This window comes from Gymnoscopelus braueri, assembly GCF_963280865.1.
Source record: "Gymnoscopelus braueri genome assembly, chromosome: 18".
NCBI classification, from domain to species: Eukaryota; Metazoa; Chordata; class Actinopteri; order Myctophiformes; family Myctophidae; genus Gymnoscopelus; species Gymnoscopelus braueri.
The window spans coordinates 8,396,122-8,418,255 of NC_137618.1; the positions used below are offsets into that span (position 1 = coordinate 8,396,122).

Consider the following 22,134-nt stretch of genomic DNA (forward strand, 5'->3'; position numbering starts at 1 on the left):
CACTTTTAACTTATTTAGCGAGGTCTGTGGCGACATGAAAAAAACTAAAAAACAACAATAAAACGCTGGCACTGGTGAGTACATTATGAGATTAAACTCTGGCATGGAATGTGTTAATTTGAACGAATGTTTAAACCAGGGGTTGGCAACCCTTATGTATTTATTTTCTTGATAGCCAGTGTGCCATATCAACATTACACCACATCAAAATAAAATATTTCCAACAGATTTTGATTGTGCAAAAAAACAAAAATGTTTCCCCCTTCTCTTCTTTTGAAATATTGACTTACACATCAGGACATTGTAATGATCATTAGACTCCCAGACTCCCTCCCCAGTTCAGAGCTTGAATGAATGTAGAATTATATGCAGGATGTAATTTGCATACAGATGTGAGGGGACTTCATTTAATTGACTACATTTTTTAAAAATATTTTACTTTAAACCAAAAGTCCTCTCTCTCACACACCAGCGATTCCCAAGCTGTGGGCCGGGGACCACTGGTGGGCCGTGAGGATATTGCAAGTGGGCACCCAAATAATTGGCAAAAATCTAAGAGCTGAGTGATAAAATAACAATAATATTTTTTTTTGCTCACAACTGATAACATCCTAAATTCACTGTGAAAACACAGACACAGATGATGCAAAGTGTTCACACGGACACCTTACCTTTGACGCTGAGGTTGCAGGAGCTCTTGGCCTGCTCTCCTCTGTGATTGACCAGGGTGACGGTGTAGACCGCCCCGTCGGCCTGGTTGGACTCTTTGATCCTCAGAGAGAACACGGTGTCCCTCTGGATCATGACGTACTTCCCGCTCTCGAACAGCGGCTCCTCGTTCTTCATCCACTTGGCCTTGGCCTCCGAGTTCACCTCGCAGTTCAGCACGATCTCACTTCCCTCTGGGCCCTCTGTGTCCTTCAGGGCAGTGACCACCCTCAGTTGCTCTGCACCAATGGAAAAACACACGTTTATTTACAGGTACGGGTACCGTACAAAGGTTATGCGAAAAGGATTACACAATAAGGAAACAAGCCCCAGGGGGGGCTTGTTTCCATTGTGGTCCATTGTACTCAATTCATCGGTATGATGAATTGAGTTTGGGAAATGGGTTTGAGTATGTGCAGGGGAGAAATGAGTGGTGCATTAGGAAAACGATGCTGAAGGTGGTAAGAGGAGAAGAAGAGGAGGAAGACCAAAGAGGAGGTTTGTGGATTCAATGAGAGAGAAACATGCAGGTGGCTGGAGTGACAGAGGAAGACGCAGAGAACAGAACAACACAATAACAATAACAACAACAATAATACAATAACAATACAATGAAATACAATACAATACAATGTAATGTAATGCAATAAAATAAAATACAATACAAAGCATATGGGAATAAAGCTCAGTAGAATCATAAGGTATATTTATAGAGAAAGGAGGGGTGGGGGTGGAAAGGAAACTTCATAATATGAGTAAAAGTTTTGGACATGTTATGTCCAAAACTCGAAAGTAGGAAAAGTTACAGATCTACAAGCTCAGAGGTTAGAAGGTTTGGGGTAGTTATAGGATGGGTAAATGCAGAGGAAGAATTTCACGTATGTGCATATATATATATATATATATTCAATCCATGAACGCATCTGTGTCATTTTAGATTTTTGAAATTTGAAATTTGTGCAAATTTTTAAAGCGAACATTTGTAATTCAAATCTTTGCTTCTGGAGGTCCCTGGAACAAAATATTTTACGAATGTTCGCTTATAAAAATATATATATATATTCAAAGATTTGCACACATTTTCAAGATTTTTCAAAAATAGCAGATCTACAAGCTCATAGTGCGTTACTTGGTGCTGCGCTATGAGCTTGTAGATCTGCTATTTTTTTATAGCCAAAGAAATCTAAAATGACACAGATGCTTTATATATACGTATACAGAGACAAAAAACACGCCAAGGAGTGGGGACTAAATAGAAGAAAATAAAGATAAAACAAGAGGTTGAGATGGTATGGACATGTGCAGAGGAGAGATGAGGGGTACATTGGGAAAAGGATGCTGAAGATGGAACTGCCAGGTAAGAGGAGGAGAAGAGGAAGGCCAAAGAGGAGGTTTTATGGATTCAGTGAGAGGAGGACATGCAGGTGGCTGGAGTGAGGACAGAGGACGATGCAGATGGAAACAGATGATCCACTGTGGGCGACTCCGACGGGAAGTAACCGGAAGAAGAAGAAGAAGAGAAGACAAGTAACATTCTTAGAAGAAAATAGAGATTTGACTTCAATTGTAAACTGAGACATACCAAATACAGTGAGGTCAGCGCTGGCCCTGGTGGTGCCGATGAGGACCACGTAGCTGCCCTTGTCCTGCGACTCGCACCTCTGGATGACCAGAGCGCGTTTCTTTCCCTCGCTCTTTATCTGGTACTTGTCTCCTTCCTGGAGCTCCTGGTTGTCCTTGTGCCAGGTCACCTCGTAGGTGTCCTTGGACACGGAGCAGACAAACTCGGCCGTGTTTCCCTCCACCACCTCCTGGCTCTGGGGCCTGGAGATGAACTCAGCAGCGAGCTCTGTACAGGCAGGACAGGACAAGAAGAACACATCATCATCATCACACCATTTAGATTATTACTAAATCTACAAGCTCACAACACATCACATTTTTTGTGACAATATGATATGAGGTCAAGTTGTGATTTGAGTGAACGTTCGATTGGAAGCTTTTTGGAAGTGTGTGAACATTCTAAAATAAAATGTCATGTTCAGTTTGAATTCAGTAGTAGAACATACAATTGTATTCTAAAGTAGAAAGGTGTGTCAGTTTCACACACTGTTCTATTATTAAACAACTCACATAACATAACATAATAGCCTAATAATAGCCCCCCTGTGCAATCTTTAGCTGGGGAGAGTAAGTTGTGCAGTTTGTGAATGAAGACACACACATCACACTGCAGTGTTAAATATGGAAGCTGCTTTGTGTCCATGTCCTAGTGGGGTGACGGTCTACTGGACATCTTGTTTGAACAAATTAATACAATGATTTGTTTTAAAACTGCATAACAACTGAAGTGCTTCACACAAGCCCATTGTTGTCGTTGTAAGAGCTGTGATTTGGTCTACTGTTGAATTGTCATTCATCTACTGATCAATGACTTGTAGGTGATTTCATACAGTAGCATGGCTTTCATCTTCATTGACACTGTGGTAACAGAGTCAATCAGCTGTCATTCTGTGTGACTAAGTTCAACTGAGAGGTGTAGGAGTTGCCACTCTTCTAGGGCACTGGTTCCCAACCAGGCCCCCCTTCTGGGGGGGTGGGATCAAAGGGGGGAGGGGGGCGGGGGATCAAAGGGGGGAGGGGGGCTGCTCTAGAGAGGTGTGTGAATTGTCACTCATTAGACTGAAATGGGGCCTGAATACACAGGAAGAACATCTGTGGATTCACATCATCTGCTGTGATCAGGAATACAGATTATCTACTTAAATGTTTGCAGTATTCAAATAATGATGACTTTATAATGTTAATGATGACATTTGACCCTATAAACAACATTTGTAATGTTTTTCAACTGCACTGACAAACAAAGAAACTCTTTCTACATCTGAGAGCGTGAGAACATGCGTACAGTACATGTGCGTGCTCGTGTGCATGTGTGTGTGTGTGTGTGTGTGTGTGTGTGTGTGTGTGTGTGTGTGTGTGTGTGTGTGTGTGTGTGTGTGTGTGTGTGTGTGTGTGTGTGTGTGTGTGCACGTGTTCTTGTGCGTACCATTAATTTTCAGCGTTCCGGTGGTTTGTGCCTGGGACGGCAGTCTGCAGTGGTATTCTCCAGCGTCGTCCATCTTCAAGTCCTTAATAATGAGGATTCTCCTCTTGCCGTCGCTAATCATCTCGTATCTTCCTCCCTCCGGCAGCTCCTGGTCTCCTTTGAACCAGGTGACCTCTGTCGCGGGATTGGACACCTCGCAGATCAGCTTGATGCTGTCTGTCTCGGTTCCCTCAGTGTTGGCTACGTTCTTGGAGAACCTGGTCTCCTCCTCGACGACAGTGAGCATGCCGGAGGATTTGTTTGTCTTGGCGTCGCATTCGTACTCGGCCTCGTCGTCGAACACGGACTTGTGCACGATGAGCACGTGTTTAAAGCCATCTGCGATCATTTCATATTTCTTTCCTTTTCTGATTTCACTTCCATCCTTAAACCAGCGCACCTACGGACACAACGAGTCAAAGTTAAAGGCTTTGCAAGTCAATAACATGAATATGAATGAATTAATGAATTAATGAATGAATATTAATCTGTTAAAAGATTACAAGTCAATAAATAACATGAATATGAATGAATGAATGAATATTAATCTGTTTATTTTTCTCACACTGAAAAATAAACGGTCAAGGTATAACTGATATGTTCAGTTATATCAGTAATGTTATCAGCAATCAATTACTATGTAATGGCTAACATTACCCAGTGTCAGTGGTGTCAAGTAGAAAAGCTAAATGATTTTTAGTTAGGACGTGAATGTACCTTCCTGTCACCTGTTTTGACAGATGTTAGTGACACTATCAATGCTGGTTACTTGTTCACATGTTGTTATTTAGATTTGTGTTTGCTTAACCACAGATGCTCTAAGAATGTTATTTAGATAGAATACTGTTTAGGCAGATGCTAGGTTTGATGTTTGCCTGGTATCCTAGCTTCTTTGTGGCACTTAATTGTTTTTCTTTGCACTCTATTTACTTGACTATTTACCCTGCTGTTTGTCGACAAGGGTTCATGTCATTTGCTGTGTTTTTGTCCATATGTAAGTTGCTCTGCATCTGCTAAATGCCTAAATTGTAATTTGTGCTGTGAAGTGCAGCATGAAGTAACATTCATTCATATAATTAAGAAGTCACAAATAATGTGGCTGTGTCGACGACCTTACCTTGACATTCTCTCTGGACAGTTCACACTCAAACCTGGCAGATTCCTTCTCTCTGACCTCCACGTCATGGAGAGGTTTTCCGAAGTCTACATGTGGAGCTGTCAATCACATGCATGGGGATCAGAGTGTTAGATGACATCAGCAGCAGGTGACAGCAGGACACCACAGGAGGCCTCAACCCCAAAGTCACAAGTCAACTTCACACTTTCAACACAACGTTTGATTTCTTGGAGGCCAATGGCATTTTAAAAAATAAATAATGATATAATATTAATGTTGGTCCTCATTCTTTTGGATTATATTTTGTCCTAGTCAGTGGTGGAAAAAGTACTCACATTATTTACGTAAGTAAAAGTATCAATAAATACTCTGTTACAGGTAAAGGTCCGGAATTCAAGATTTACTTGAGGAAAAGTACAAAAGTATTGGTATCAAAATATACTTAAAGTACAAAAGTAAAAGTACTCATTATGCAGAATGCCCCATTTCACAAGATTTCAAATGTCTTTGAAATCTTTTGAAAATAGCAGATCTACAAGCATCGTGAGCTTGCTGATCAGCTATTTTCAAATGGCAGAGATGTATATAGGGCTGAAGTGGTTAAAGTATGTTTTGTAATAATAATCAAAATCTACAAAGTAACTAGTAACTAAAGTTTTCAAATAATTGCAGTGGGAGTAAAAGTACAATATTTGCCTCTGAGATGTAGTGGAGTAGAAGTAAAAGTACTGACAATTGGAAATACTCCGGTAAAGTAAAACTACCTCAAAATTGTACTTAAGTACAGTACTTGAGTACATGTACTTAGTTACTTTACACCACTGGTCCCAGTACATTTGTATATATATGAAATTCTATCTCTACATTTTCCCATCCTAACTACTAGGAAAAGTGGATGTTATTAACCCATTAAGACCTGGATTTCTTTGGCTATTCAAAAATAGCAGATATACAAGCTCGTAGCGCGGCACCGAGTGCCGCGCTATGAGCTTGTAGATCTGCTATTTTAGAAAAATCTTGAAAACACGATTTTTTTTCAAAAAACTGTTAGGATTTAGAAAACATTTTTAAGAATCGCCTCAGGTCTTAATGGGTTAACACAGCACCCCCGATGAGCTGTTGGGGGTTAAGTGTCTTGCTCAAGGACACTTCGACACATAGACTAGGGCCGGGACCCAAACCAGGGACCTCCTGTTTCCCAAATGGCCTCCTCTCTACCCACTCAACCAAGGCTAATAAAAAAACAAGTGCACCTAATTTACAAACTTTTGTAAAAAATTAGAACGTACTGCAGGCGATTTTCAAAAAGTGACATGTCATCATCTTTTTCAGGCTCTGGTGTGATATAGATACTACTGATACTTCATTATGAATTATTGTCCTGTTTTCTGTCTTAAAGGAGCACTTCACCCATTTTCAACCATGCATATCTTCATGTAAATTGGCCCTCACTAATGCTCATTACAAGATAGCACCATGTATGTCTATTCAGTCTGTGTCTCAGAGGAGGGCTGTGGACAGTTCACACACCTGCATACCAATGACATCATCGATAGGCAGGTTTGATCATTTCAAACAAGATTTGAAACGTTTTTTCTTTCTTTTTTTCTTCTTAATGCAAGAACAATGACTTCTATTTCAGCATGCTAACCTTCCAGAGAGAGAAAGGCTGTAGTTTCTATCATCGATGAGGGATTGGGAATCCCCCATCGATGATGTCACTGGGAGTACGTTTCTGAACTGTCCACAGTCCACCAATGAGACGCAGAGTAAAGCTAAATTTCTTATAATGAGCAAGAAAATGGGAGTGAAAGTAGTCCTTTAACGTAAAACACCTTGAGCTGAATTGTACAGTACATGAAAGGTGCCTGTAAACTGTGTAACTTTCGTACAGTTTATGTTTTTTTGCTCTAGTAAAGTATAGGTACGTACGTATGACATCCAGGAAGCACGAGGTCTTAAAGTCCTTTGCGTCGCAGGTGTAGGTCCGGGCGTCCTCCACGGTGCAGTTGTGGATGAGCAAGGTTCTCTTGCGGCCGTCGGCCACTATGTCGTACTTCTTGGCCTTAATGCGGACCTCCTGTCCGTCCTTCAGCCACTGGACCACGGCGTTCTCCCTGGACACCTCGCACTCCAGAGTGGCCGTGGCCTCCTCCTCGGCCGTCTGGTCCTCCAGAGGTTTGGTGAACTCCACCGGCGGTTCTGAATGGCCGTGAACGTACGGGTATATACACGGTTAGTCACGGCTTCAGTGTGTTTAACAGATGAGCTACCTCAGTGGGGGTCCAGGGGGGACCCCCACTGAGGCCCAGGGGGTCCTTGAGGGGGATCCGGGGGTGGTCCCCGTGCAGCGAAATGAGGAACAGTTTAACCACTTTAACTCAATTTGATCTAAAATAGCGGATCTAAAATCGTCAATTAAAACTGTCTGTATGTAGTTGTCTTAATGGATGATGTTGATGTAAAAATGTTGACATGATGTTTATTTTATCAGTGAAATCTTACAGAATAAGCTTTTGTCAGCAAATAAACCAAAATCAAAACAAACAACAACAAAAAAGGACAATTTGGCAGACATATAAACAAAATATATATACTGTATATATTTTTGAAAAAAGGACAAAATTAAAATGCACATAGATATCGAAAGACATAAGCATAGCACATATTCTTTACATAGAGATGTAAAGAACGAAACAGACCTAAACAGGCAGTAATTCAACATGTATATATAAATATAAACATATATGAACAATAAAATATAATACTGTGTGATATGGTGGGTTGCTCTCTGTGCTGTTGTGCGACTAGACTGTTGTGTGCTTGTAGCCTAAGACTAATAACCATGAAGTAACTTCCTTCATAGTAAATGTCATTTGTAGTGGGACAGGGACACTGTAGTTATAGCAGAGACTGAAGTTAACTAAACTAAACTAAAAAACTAAAAACAAAGGCAGTGTCAGCTGTGGTGCACTGATCGTGCCTGTGGTGCACCGAATAAACGTTTGCGTGGATTCGCCGGACGCGCGAACACACCCGATAGTGTGCGATTAATGTTGAGGGGGGCCCTTTGTTTTGGTGTAGCCCCCCATGGCCCTGAGAGACCTGGATCCGGGCCTGGTCAGATTGGAGAATCAACGGACCATGTGAAAGACTTACCAGAGGAACCAGCAGAAGCCTTAGATGACTTGACATGACTTGCATGGCAAGGCATGTCAAGTCATTGAGCATACACCTCCAGAAAATGCTGCATAATGCTGTTGATTGCTCCCTAGCCTCACTAGTTCACTAGTAGGAGGTGTGCATGAATTATGTCAGCAGAAAATTGGGATGAGGACATGGATTGATGATTATGGAGTCCTCAATGCATATTTCAAGCTTGGTCTCATTTAATATTTCATTCTGTGTGCTGAATGCTGATAAGAAAAATCTATTACTAAGCACATTTGTAGCTTTTGTGTAAAAGTAAATTGATAGTAAATTGTTTAATAACCAAACTTGCTTGACTTTGTTTTGGTAAAAAAAGAAGAAGGTTGTTTTCAGGTAAGTGTACCCCTAATGTTGAGACCTGGTCTTATCTGATGGTTGTATGTGAAAAAACACCCTACATTTTTTTTCAGAAGCAGAGATAAACACTTCTTTGGGTGATGGTGAGACATTAAGGCCCCAAATATCAACCTCTGAATTGACCTGTGATCCACTAATTAAACATAATAGTATGTTATTTGGATGACACTAGGGATCACATAAAACCTTGAATGATTACTATTGCAATGTTCCCTGGGTCAAACTTGACTGGACTAGTTGTGGACACCCTACACCAACGATAATACTCCTTTCTATTCACTCCATTCTGTTCACTGTATTTGGGTGTGATTCTTGACACTTTTGGTCTAAAACCACTTCCCCTCTGTGAGAAGAGATTTAAATGTTAAATGAGCAGTGGATCTCAAAGGGATCGTTGAAAGGGTTCCAAATGGCCACCTTACAGCTCTGTAACTCTGAGAGTGTACACATGGGAAAACAAATGGACCCTTACCATTTGGTTCCATTTGAACACTCTCAAGAGTATTCAATAAAGAATTCAATCCATCAAAAGATGACGTACCTCCCACTATGAGTTGAGCTTCTGTCTGGAAGTCCTTTGCCACCAGTTTCAGCTCCCCGGCCTCTTCCAGTTTCACATCCCTGAGTGTTAGACTGTGTTTCTTTCCATCCATCCTGACGACCACCTGTGAAAATCAGAAACATTGATAAATCAGCTGCTGCATGGGGTCCTGACAGGCCTGGCCCTCGGGGGTCAGTGTGCTGTAAATGAACACAGGCAGCTGGTTTAGCTAGGGCTACATTTAAACCATGCTGTGTGCTATCTGACTCCACACAGCTCCTAGAAGGAGCTTTACCAGAGTACTTCTACATTGCAGTATTGATACTTTTACTTAAGTAAAACATTTGAGTACTTTTTCCACCACTGCACACCACTTTACCAGACGCTCTGTCTCTGCTCAAAGAGCAGGCCGTATTTCACCAGCAGCACAGCAGTGACCCTGTTTTAACTCCACGTAATCCAAGTACTTCAGCAGAAGTACAGTTATTTAACCTAAGCTTCTGCAAGCGTTTTATTGAAACTCCCAGCAGGGAGTCTGTTTGAACAGCAACAATAACAGAGACAGACACTTTCTTAAGCCTAAGATCACTTTCACGGCCACTAAGGAGCCCATATTAAAACCAGAGGTTTAGTAAGACTGCTCTTCTAATTGAAACAAGTACTTAGGATAGTATATATAGGACACAATATATACATACGTACATCAACTCTTTCTACTGTACATGTGTTAAAAATGACCCCAGGTTTTACACTCTGGAGGGTACTTTTAGAACAGTTTAAACTGAAACTTGGGACAGGGTTTCTGATTCTGCTGATGTCAACTGTAGCTGTTAGAAACCATGATTACAGTCTATGTAAAATACATGTCTACATACATGTATTTGTTTTGTGCATACAGCACACGCTTCATTTCAGGCTCCAATCTATCACAACGTCGCTTTGTATATGTTTATAAGGTGACTATACAGCTGTACAAATGATTATAAAACATCCCAGTGCATCACTTACAAGAGAGCTTGCATATTGGCTATTTTTGCTATTCCGCTTCCGAACAAGTATATAGTGGTTAACCTCGAAAGACCAGCACATATACACTGGTGAAAATGGCAGCTACTAACCAGTTAGAAAATACATAATTCAAATGAATTGTGGTGGAACAGTGGGTCAGCCTATGTGTTGACACGTGTAACATGCAACAAAATAATGTCTTGCACAACTGCTCAGGCCCAGAAAAGCTCACTGCGGCCTTCAGGGAGCCTATAGCTATCACATTACAGCCCATCATCGAAATAATCCTTCATTATGATGTGGGATATATAAGCATGCTGGCATGATGGCCTTTTCAACACCACAATTACTCCCAATTTTAACGCAGCACATTCTGATGTTTAAACGTTAAGAGCGTCAAAGAGCTGTTGTTGCCACCTGCCCTGCTCTGGGGAGCAGTTAAAAATAACCGGGGGAACGCTTGCGGGGCAGAAAAGCCCTCCTGCGTTATCTCAAAACCCAGATCAAATGCTCAGCTGGAATCCCAAACCTCACAGTACCTTATATGAAGACAGAGCATGGAGCAACGCACACTGATTCAACAATAAACTTAACATGATTATTATTTAAGACAATGTAGTCATGCATGCATAATCTCAGTTTGCATAATCTCAGTTTGCATTATCTCAGCTTGCATTAATCCCACAGCAGACAGGGACTGGGTTTATGAAGTTATGAGGAATATTTGGAATGCTCTTTTAAAATAAAGGCCTCATGTTGATATTGATCAAGGCTCAGGTGTACATTACAGGAAGTGTTTATTGATATCATAAAGCAGTGGTTCTCAACGTGAGGTCCGGGGACCCCTTAGGGGTCCTTGGGAGTTACAGGTATATGTAACTCTGGGAGTGTAAAAATGGAACCAAGTGGACCCTTACGGGTCCATTTGGTTCCATTTGTATAGTCTCAGAGTTAAAATAACATTGAGTTAAATCTACATTTTACAGTGCAGATCTGGGTCTCAAAGATTACAATCTTATCACACTGGGGGTCCTTGAAATTAAACAGGTTGAGAATAACATGCCATGTAAGATTGTTGTCAAAGTGCAGTGTGTGTGTGTGTGTGTGTGTGTGTGTGTGTGTGTGTGTGTGTGTGTGTGTGTGTGTCTGTTGCTGCAGTGTTGGATTGTGTAAGTTTGCGGCACTCACTCTGTCACTTGGCTCCAGCTTGGTACCCCCAAGGAACCACTCGACAGGGATGTCTTCGAACGACAGCTCACAGTCGAAGGTGGCTGTCTCCCCGGCGGTCACGGTCACATCGCACAGGGGCCTCTGTATGCCGATCACCCGGGCTTCAGAATCGGGAGAAGACATGGTTAGTCCCCCCAAAAAAAAGCGGCTCTCAAAAAGAGCAGAGAAAAGTTAATCCTTTTTAGAGACTAATAATCCTCATGGTTTGGTTGGTTTGGAGTTGAGTCTGGAGGCAGGCCACTGAAAGCCCTCAGCACAACTGAGAGAGAGCCTCTGGGACAGGGACACTTGGCACTAAGGACCCTAGCTCATTAGCATACGGCCCGACACCTCAATGTAAATGGTCAGCGCAGCACGGCCAGGGAGGGGGTCAGGCCCTCCCCCCTGCCAATCACTGACGGTTCTGGATAAGGCATGTCGATTCTAAAATAACCCAGGGGCCCGATTGGCCGAGAGCCCACCCGTGCCAAACCGACGGGGGGCCCCCCCCAATCTGTCCCTGTCAATCACCTACGCTGGAATTCACCAGGAAAAGCAGAATGACGTTTGGTAACGTTCAGAAGTTACCAAACGAAAAACACACCTTGCTTACATCACTTCCTGTTTTATAACTGCAAGTTATAAGACCGTATAACCAACATACATCAGGTCGTTATGTGTGTTGGCGCAGGCATAAGGGCTGACTGACTGATAACTATCCGGAATGTGAGTGCGGATTAACAAGATCCCTCAAGTATTTACAACAAGCTGCCTCACATAGCTGATTAGCAGTGGTGGAATACTTCACTACATCTCAGTACCGTTTTACTCCGCTACAATTATTTAAAAACTTTAGTTAGTTACTTTGTAGATTTAAGGCCCTACCTTGCCCCTTATCCCTAAACTTATTAGCCATATTTTACTATTTTTAAAAAACATTTTAAAATAGTACAACTAGCTGTAGATCGGCTAGTTGAACTATTTTAAAATGTTTTAGTAAAAAAGGGCAAAAAAGTTCAGGGATAAGGGGTAAGGCGGGCCCTTAGTTTATTAATGCAAAACATACATTAACTAATAGAGACATTTTATACTTTGGCTATTCGAAAACAGCTGATCTACAATCTCATAACTTGAGCTTGTAGACCAGATATTTTTTTTATCTTTTACTTTGGTACTGTAGGCATATTTTGATGCCAATACTTTTGTACTTTTACTCAAGTAAAACAAATTAATACAGCACTTTGTGGTATTGCTACTTTTACTCAAGTAAAAAAAAAAGAAAATCGAAGTAGTTCTTCGACCACTGCTGATTAGAAAGCCCTGAACATCTGCTAGTTACACCCTGGCACTGATCTTCATGGGACCCACTAGTGTGGTGTGACAGCATTAGCACACCTGTCATTCTGTGTGACAGCTCTACTGAGAGGAGGTGTGGGAGTTGTCACTCCTCCAGGGCACTGGTTCCCAACCTGGGGTCCAAGACCCCCTTTTGGGGCAGCCAAAGATCAAGGGGGGGCTCTAGAGGTGTGTGACATATGTCACTCTCTACAGTATACTGAACCGCTGCCTGAATCCACAGAAGAACATCTGTAGAGTCACATCATCTGATGTGATCAGAAGGGTTTATTATAGTTAACTAAACTCAAACTGGAGTTGAAAAAAACACATTTTAGTTACTGAAATAAAAATAAAAAGGTGAAAAAAAGATAACTAACTAAAACTGTATTGTATTGTGTTTACATAAACTAAGTGAAACCTCGCTATCCTATCCCGAGACCCTCTCCAGTTGTACTAAGGGCATTCATATAAAACAAAAACTACCATTTTAACTCAAGAAAACTAAACTGAAACTAAGCATTTTCACACACAAAAATTAATAAACTAGCAAACCCACGTTAAAAACTATTAAAAACTAAAAAAAACAGAAAATGAAAAACAGAAACTCAGAATGAAATAAAAACAAATTAAAATGTCTAAATTATTATAACCATGGTGAATATGGATTACTAGTCAAATGTTTGCAATATACAAATACAGTGACATTAGACCCACATTCTAAATAGCAAATATATAAATGAATTGAGTAGTTTTAACTCCATTGACAAACAAACTTTTTCTACATCTGAGCCGGCACTGTAAAATTCCCACCCAATCACACTTTTGTGTAAAGTAAACCTTTTAAAAATGCACCATGTCAGATCTATCCCTAACACACATACTTTATCTAGCTAAGCACATGTCAGTCACATCTTATTATCATGGTATTATCACACGTTAGTCAGTCACATGTCATTCAGACTGTGTGTGTGTGTGTGTGTGTGTGTGTGTGTGTGTGTGTGTGTGTGTGTGTGTGTGTGTGTGTGTGTGTGTGTGTGTGTGTGTGTGTGTGTGTGTGTGTGTGTGTGTGTGTGTGTGTTAGTGTTACAATTACAATTTAGGCATTAAGCAGACGCTCTTATTCAGAGCGACTTACAAGCAAGGTAAGCAAGGTAATCACATGCTGACATTGTACATAGAATACAGGGAGAGCAGAACTAGGATCACAGGTAAACCAAGAACATAGCATCAGTCTAGACTCTAAACAATACACTATCAAAATAACAATCTGTACATTGAAACCAGGGTACCAGGTAAACAAAGAACCTCAACCTAGCATCTGTTTAAAGATTTGTAAATTGCATTCTTAACATTGTGGTCAAGAAAAACAAACCTAAGTAACAACATCTTGAGAACGAGCGACCGAGATATGTCTGCATGGTCGCCATATCTTGGTCAATCGCTTGCATCGATGGAGGCAGAAGGTGACAGGAAGGGATACAGGGAGAGTGAAGTGCTAGGGGGTGAGATGGAGTCTGAAGAGGCTAGTGCTAGGGGGTGAGATGAAGTCGGAGGAGGAGAGTGCTAGGGGGTGAGATGGAGTACGAGGAGGCGAGTGCTAGGGGGTGAGATGGAGTCGGAGGAGGCTAGTGCTAGGGGATGAGATAGTGTCTAAAGAGGTAAGGGTTGGGGGATTAAATGGAGTCTGAAGAGGTTAGCGCTAGGGGATGAGATGGAGTCTGAAGAGGCGAGTCTACACAATTAAGATCCTTCAGTTACCTTTAACCCTGAGTTGGGCGTTAGATTTGGCGTTAGCTGCCTGGAAGTTGATGGCTCCAGTCATGTCCAAGCGACAGTTATACAGAATCAACATGTGTCTGCTTCCTTCCTCCATGATCTCCACATCCTGGACACGGGATCATACAGGGTCAGACGGGATCATACAGGATCACACAGGGACATCAGGGCGTTTATCAAATATTGTCCCCTCTGTCTCCAATCTAGTTTCAAGTCTAGGCGAAAACAGCAGATCTACAAGCCCACAACACGGCGCGATGCGCTTTGAGCTTAAAGATCGGCTATTTTTGCTATATTTGAAAAAGATTTGACAGTGAAAGTGGTTAAGACTGTGGGTTTTATAAATACTGAAAGGTTTCCAGCCCACAGCTTCTAAATGTAAAAATAACATGAGCAGAAACTAGTTGGGTAAATGTGATTTGAGGGGGGGGAGGGGGGGGGGCTTTGTTTGGAGTTGCTGGGGTGAGATGTTGTTCTTACAGCAGAGGGGAGGAGAACTTCTCCATTCAGTTTCCAGTTGGCGTGGATCTCTACCTCATCGATCTCTGTCTCAAACGTGGCTGTCTGTGTCTCTGTTACCTCTACGCTGTACAGCGCACGCACAAACCTAATCTCACGCTCTGCAAAGGACACATTATGCAACAGAGGAAGTGGGAGTTAGAACAAGATTTTTTTTTTATGGTAACCGGAAGAACTGAGAAGAATAAATATAGAACAAAAATTAGAAGAACTAAATGTAAGATAACATGAACATAGCTGTGGCATACATTCATAGAGCTAGAACATATAGAGGTGTAACATATATAGAGCTGGGTAACATTCAGGCGTCTAGCTGCCAACTCTTATTCAGAGCGGCTCACAGAATGCGTGAAAGCAGCACATGGTAACACTTTATAATATAAGCCAACACTATGAGCCTTTTAACCCAACAAAATTAAAGTCCTACCGTCTAACTTTTTTCAATTAAAGAATGTAATAATAATATTTTTGATAATAATCTTTCACTGGTATATTTTTCAAATAACCATTCCACATTTAAAAAAATCGTTTTTTGAAAAACAAGGGCTGTAATGACACAGAGCTGCCAGAGATGTCTTAAAAAAAAGACTACTAAAATTAATGTTACACTGTGTGACTTTAAAAACCTAACAAATGTCTGGATTATAAGGTCAAGTCAATGAATTAAAAAAAGTTTATAAATGCTTATTATCATTTACACACGATGAATGATAATTAAACATTTGTTTGCAAGTGCTTTATCGACTGTAAAGCACACGAACATGACATATTTGACAAAGACTAAATAGTTTTACAACATTATATACACATGTAAGGTAATTAATTATGCACACACTGTCTATGTGCACATTGAAAAATGTGTTTGTTTGTAATGTTTTAGAATAAATGCCATTTGTCCTTATACATTTTTATAATCATCTCTTAACTGTTTACAAAGTGCTATAACTGGCTATAAACACTTAAAAGGAGTTATAATGACTACAAATGATTTTAACATGTTTGAAAATCTACTTATAGATGTCCTTACAAGTGTTTATAACCAAGTTGCAATTCACACCATGCTAATAGAGTTGGCTTATAAAGTGCTACCAAGTAACTTTATCTACAATCACAGTCAGCCATGAAATGAATAACAAGCGGTGACAGAAAATCAACATCTGTGTCATCGGTGAGGACAGGAAAAGGAGTGACAGAGAGAGGGAGGTATGGATGGATGACGGGTGGATCAGAGGGCGGATCGGTTCCTCTGATTCGTCTGGAGGCTTTACCTTCGATGTCCAGGGTGGCCGTGGTTTTGTCGGAGCCACAGTCGCAGCTGTACGAGCCGACGCTGCCCTTCGCCGCCTTCTTGATGGTCAGAATGCGTTTCTTCCCCTCGCACTGGATTAGAATATTCTTGGAGGGAAATATCTCGTTACCGTCTTTGTACCACTTGACGTCGCCTGAGCCCTTGCTCAGCTCACACACCAGAAACACCTCATCCGTCTCCACTGCCGAGTAGTTCTGAAGCTTGGTGGTGAAGTAAAGATCACCCTCTGGAATTACAACACAACAATCACAGTGTGATGCCATTGCTTTGAGCATCCACACTGACGGTTGTGGCATGCAGATTAACCACATGAACCCTGGCGTCCCTATTCTGGGGGAGAACATTCGATAAAAGTAGCCAATCTCAGCTTTTAGTTATTATTATTCTCGGTGAAGATATCGTTCCTGTCAGACAGAAACCTTGTATATCCATATTTTACTTCGTCGTGCAAGGGTGTCGCGTGAAAGTAGAGCAAATAGTCGATCTACAAGCTCCAATGTGTTTGAAAGTGTACATGAAAGTGCTTAACTGTGTCTGTTCTCTTGGGTTTTACAATGAAAAATATGAACAGAAGCTTGTGTGTGAAAACAAGCAGTTTGTTTTATCCATTTCCTGAAAAGTAACAGTTTTGGACATGGACAAGGTTTCCACCCGGCAGCTATGCTATTTAGTGTAGAGCGAAAACAGGAGGGTGCCTAGTACAGAGCCCTGTGGGACTCCGGTTAACTAAGCGTATAGGATTTAAGTGGTTAATCAAAGAATTCCTTCAACGGGAAGTTATAAGATCGTGTGACTAACCAATGACAGTGAGCATTGCCTCTGAGGCCTTCCCCATGGCTTCCACTTTGATCATGGAGGTGTCATCCATGGTCACCTCCTTGAAGGCCAGCGTGTGGACCTTTCCTTGGTCTGACATGTGGACAACCTTAGTGGGATGCAGGCGTGTGTCATTCTTGTACCAGACTACCGGCACCTTATGTGAAAGTTCGACGCTGAACTCAGCCGTCTCGCGCTCCTTCACAGTGACGTCTTTAATCGGCCTGAGGAACTCCAGGCGGATTCCTGACCATGACAAATTAAAATATATAAATAATAATAATGTGGTACAAGTGATTGACACCGTTTTGAAGGTACCTTTCCATATTTGTTTCACCAAGAGCATTGAAGCAAGAAGGTCTTCTTTGCTCACCTTGAATGATCAGTTTGCCAGCTGTTCTGTTGTCTTCAGCCTCAAATATGTATTTTCCTTCATCTTCATATCTAGCTGATTGGATCAGCAGAGAGTGTTTTTTACCCTCCACTAGAAGCTCATGCTTCTCATCGCTTGCCAGTTCCTGAGTTCCCTTCAGCCAGCGGAAGCTTTTGGCTTCTCTGGAGACTTCACACTCAAATCGCGCTTCATCCTTTTCGTATACATACACGTCGTTGAGCGGCGTAACAAACTGAACGGGAGGTTCTGTTAATTCAGAGAGATACAGTTAGCAACACACTGCACGCTGAGGGCCACTGACGTACTCCAAGGAAGCCTGCCAGGCTAAAAGAAGAGCGCATTCGTACTTTTCAAAATGCAACAGTGATTACCCTACGTTCATCACTGTTGTGTTTTTGTAAAGCAGAAAGCAAAATAAAAAAGACAAGGCTTCCAACACTCAATAAGATGATAAATACTGTACATAAAAAGAGCACAGTTTTCTGCTTGTAAGACACTCATGAAGTGAACTCTCACCCTTCACTTTGAGGTTAGCAGAACAATTGGCGTTGGCAGCCGTGAATGTCAACTCTCCCGTCAGAGGGACTTTACAGTTGTAAAAGATCAGAGTGTGCTTTGGTCCGTCCTCCACAATGTCAACATCCTGCAGACGGCAGCCAGCAAAATTGAGCAGGTTTCAAACATGAGGAATCACAGCGTGACTACAGCGGGACTGTGTTCAATCCACTTTCAATCAAATCAAATCAGACCAGACGCTGAATTAAGGACAATGAATGTGTAGTGTACACAGTGCTGGAAAGTAACTAAGTATATTAAGTCAATTACTGTACCGATTGCACATTATCAATTTTGAGGTACTTTCATTTAATTTATCAATACTTTATACTTCTCCTCCACTACATCTCAGTGGCAAATATGCTACTTTTTACTCTAGTTAGATTATTATTACAAAACATACCCTAACCACTTAAGCCCTATTTTAATATGTCAGGTATTGAAATATAGCCAATCTACATGCTGACCATGCATGGCATTGTGACATATGAGCTTGTAGATCAGCTATTTTTGAAAAAGTTCAACACTTTTATTTTATTTTTTAATTGGCCATTCACAATGAGTACTTTTACTTTGGCACTGTAACTATATTTTCATTCCAATACCTACATTTTTGAATACAGGACTTTTAATTGTAATGGGGTATTTCTATATTGTGGTATTGCTACTTAAAAATCTATTTCTTCCACCACTGGGAGTACAACACATTCCTTAAGGGTTCTCATGTTCAGTGTTTCAGTAATATTTCTGATTTTTAGTTTGAATTGAAAGTGAACTGAAGCTAAAAAGATATCACGGTTATTATCAGTGTATTTGATGTAGAACATACAGCTGAGGGACTGAGGACTTCTCCATTCAGTTTCCACTGCCCGTGGATATCGTCCTCAGAGATCTCCACTTCAAAGCGAGCCGTCTCGCCGTCAAACACCTCAACGCCATACATTGGCCGAACCACCTTGATGTCACGAGCTGACGTTTAGGAGAGGGGACACATTCAAATTACCGACACACGTAAAACGGATCCACAAAACGAAAAAAAAAAGAAAAAAAAAGAAACGCCCACACATACATTGATACATATAGACACACAGGACAAACACACAACTGGGTAAGAACCCAGATAAATCACACACAAAAACTGAAAAGTTAGCATATAACGTCTTTAGGTGTTATATAGAACCTCTTTGGGTTTTATATGACAAACAGACAAACAGACAGACAACAGGATGGTCCCCGGACAGGGTAGAAGGACACTACAAGATCTCCAGCTACTGTAGATCTAACCCCGGTTAAACACCGGTCCCGGGTCAGACTCACACCACAGGCTCCCTCACAGCTTCACTGTTTTTTGGGAAACCTCCATGGTGACGTTGGAGAGCTCTTGTAGCATTTCTACCATGTTGGGAAAAGTTGTGATGAAGACGTGAACAGAAAACCACTATGAAGAATGTAAGGGTTTGACTGGGAAGCGATTAGGAAGTGGTGAGAGGATGAGGAGGTTGGTGAGGAGGAGGTTTTTACTGGGGAGCGGTAAATCTCTTAAAGCACTCGGCGGCAGCCAGGCGAGATTATCTCCATGAAACAGATGAATCTTGCATTACCTTCTATGTTTAGCGTCGCGGTCGTCTTGTCCGTTCCACAGTCACATACATATTGTCCCTTGTCTTCGTCCTCAACCTTCTTGATGGTGAGGATCCTACGTTTGCCTTCGGCTTTGATGGACAGCATCTTAGAGGCTTTAACCTCGGCATCGTCGTGGTACCACACCACTTCCACCTCCCTGCTGAGCTCACAGTCTAGAACCACCTCGTCTTTCTCCACCGCAGTGTAATCCTGCAGCTTAACTGTGAAGTACGCATCGCCCTCTGGAATGGGGGAAGGATACCACGTCATTCCGAATATGTAGTGCAATTTACTGTATCGTCTCAACAATATCAATACTTAGGATAATTAGGGAAGGATGGAGGCAGGATGGGGGATGAAATCAGTTCAATCTCAGGGAATCGTCAGGGAACTGTGAACTTCACAACTGTATCACATGTACATATATTGTACACAACATGGATGGACGGGTGAGACAAGACACAACATACAAATGATAGCGAAAGTAAATTACCACCACGACAAACACGGATACCAGGAGGACGAACACAAACAAACAAACAAACAAACGATGGGCTGTGTTCAGTGGAGGACCAATGGATACGTGAGGCGGTTGTGTGGCTGGAGGTGATGGAGAGATGGGCACACAAGTAGATATAGTCATGGTTACCTATGACCGTCAGGTTGGCCATGGACGGAATGCCTTTGGCCTCTGCCTTAACCTGGCAGGTGTCATCGAGAGTCACCTCTCTCATTTCTAAGGTGTGTTTCTTTCCGTCAACGCGAGTGAGCACCGTTCTGCTGGGATGGACTTTAGCGTCGTTTCTGTACCATGTGACCGGCACATTGTCATGCGACAGCTCTAGCTCAAAGCGAGCCGTTTTGCCTTCCTTCACAGTCTGGTCCTTGATGGGTGATATAAATTTGAGCCTCATACCTATAGAATATTAGTAGGGCATATTCATAGGAGTCAGCTTTTAGAAAGGGAGGCGACCAGCTCAATTAAACAATGGCCAAGTCAGAATCAGTGGTGGCAAGTACATTTACTCATAATTTTTAGTTACCTTTATTTTACTTGAGTATTTCTATTTCTATTCTATACTTAATAATTATTTATCATATTTTGCTTTAAATAATTTTGCAAAGTTTGAAAAATGTTATCACTTTTACATCATCTGTGTACTTCTTCCACCACTGGTTAGAACTGGTAGCACAGTGTCTTCTAACACTTACCCTCCACTGTGAGTCTAGCTGTGCAGGTTTGGCCCAAAACCTCGATAGTATACTGGTCCTCATCATCAAACTCACAGCAGTTTATGATGAGCATGTGTTTCTGTCCATCATCGATGACGTCAGACTTTTGATCTGGGGTGATGATGTCATCACCTCTGTACCACATGACCTTCGGCATTTTGTCCTTATTGATGTGGCATTCGAACTTAGCCTGTTTCTTTTCAGGGACACTCACGTCCTTCAGAGGGACAACGAATTCCAGCTCGAGTTCTGGGAGGCGTGAATGAGGGTTAGGATAGTGTTCAACACGACAGCGGTAGAACGCAACACCAACACAGCAAAATACAACACAACAACAATACAACAACAAAACAAAAACACAACTGGTGGACTGCTTGGCAGAGTGACTCATTGCGTACAGGAATCATTCAACCTAATGAACTGACCACAGCAAGTGCACAACGCCATGTTGGCACTGCAACACATTAGTCCATGTTACTCAGCTCCAGGTCAACATCAAACATATAAACATACAGTAGAAAGACAGTATGAAACATATTACATACAAAAGACAGACAGTATGAAACATATTACATACGATAGACAGACAGTATGAAACATAAAAATAATGCAGACAAACAGTATGAAACATATCACATACAATAGACAGACAGTATGACACATATAAACATACAGTAGACAGACAGTATGAAACAAAAACATAATAGACATACAGTATGAAACATAAACACAGTAGACAGACAGTAGGAACCCAGGACATCAATGTCGAGGGTCTGGGAGAGAACCTTTTCTTCTGTCTTCTGGTGCTGTGACTAGTCTCGAAGCTTCATTTTAAATAGAATACTTAATGGAATGAAACACCCACGCAGATAAAGCACCTATTTCAAACAAAGCAATAAGGTCCGCACTCATGCAAAAAAACTTTATTGAAAAACATCCGCCCACGGACCTTATGTCTTTATTTCAACTAACCCCGCGAAGGACACGGTGGACGGTCGCTCGCAGCGCCGTAACAGGACTCTTTCACTCGGTTTACCTTTGACGGTGAGCATGGCGTTGGTCTGGGCGTTCAGAGCCTGGTACGTCACTTCTCCCGCCTGGTCCATCAGAACGGCCTTCAGGGTCAGTCTACGTTTCGTGCCCTCCATCTGGATCTCACATGTCTGTTGAGGATCACATGCAAAAGATTCAGTCACTATGACACGACAGGTAGCGCCGACCGAGCAATCTGATCGGTTGAATTACGCTATCCAGCAGTGCTCAAATGAGCATGGCAGCACACCTGGCCATTCTCAAATGCAAGATTTGAAAACAGCCTAATCACAATATAAAT

General features: G+C 41.7%; 1 protein-coding gene across 2 annotated transcripts in view; it reads right to left on the minus strand.

Annotated features, from left to right (window-relative positions):
• The window catches only part of LOC308073539 (titin-like), a 248,000-nt gene that overhangs the window by 105,043 nt on the left and 120,823 nt on the right, over positions 1-22,134 (minus strand). For both annotated transcript variants that reach the window (XM_080412477.1, XM_080412476.1), the window contains 18 exons: positions 21,838-21,964; positions 20,781-21,050; positions 20,218-20,484; positions 19,547-19,810; positions 18,775-18,914; positions 17,907-18,033; positions 17,370-17,636; positions 16,979-17,242; positions 16,140-16,406; positions 14,833-14,972; positions 14,335-14,461; positions 11,218-11,360; positions 9,022-9,145; positions 6,846-7,115; positions 4,914-5,011; positions 3,758-4,196; positions 2,291-2,557; positions 672-947 (listed from right to left, as the gene is read on the minus strand). In XM_080412477.1, coding sequence (XP_080268603.1) covers positions 672-947; positions 2,291-2,557; positions 3,758-4,196; positions 4,914-5,011; positions 6,846-7,115; positions 9,022-9,145; positions 11,218-11,360; positions 14,335-14,461; positions 14,833-14,972; positions 16,140-16,406; positions 16,979-17,242; positions 17,370-17,636; positions 17,907-18,033; positions 18,775-18,914; positions 19,547-19,810; positions 20,218-20,484; positions 20,781-21,050; positions 21,838-21,964 — 3,877 coding nt within the window. The remainder of the gene's footprint in view (positions 1-671; positions 948-2,290; positions 2,558-3,757; positions 4,197-4,913; positions 5,012-6,845; positions 7,116-9,021; positions 9,146-11,217; positions 11,361-14,334; positions 14,462-14,832; positions 14,973-16,139; positions 16,407-16,978; positions 17,243-17,369; positions 17,637-17,906; positions 18,034-18,774; positions 18,915-19,546; positions 19,811-20,217; positions 20,485-20,780; positions 21,051-21,837; positions 21,965-22,134) is intronic.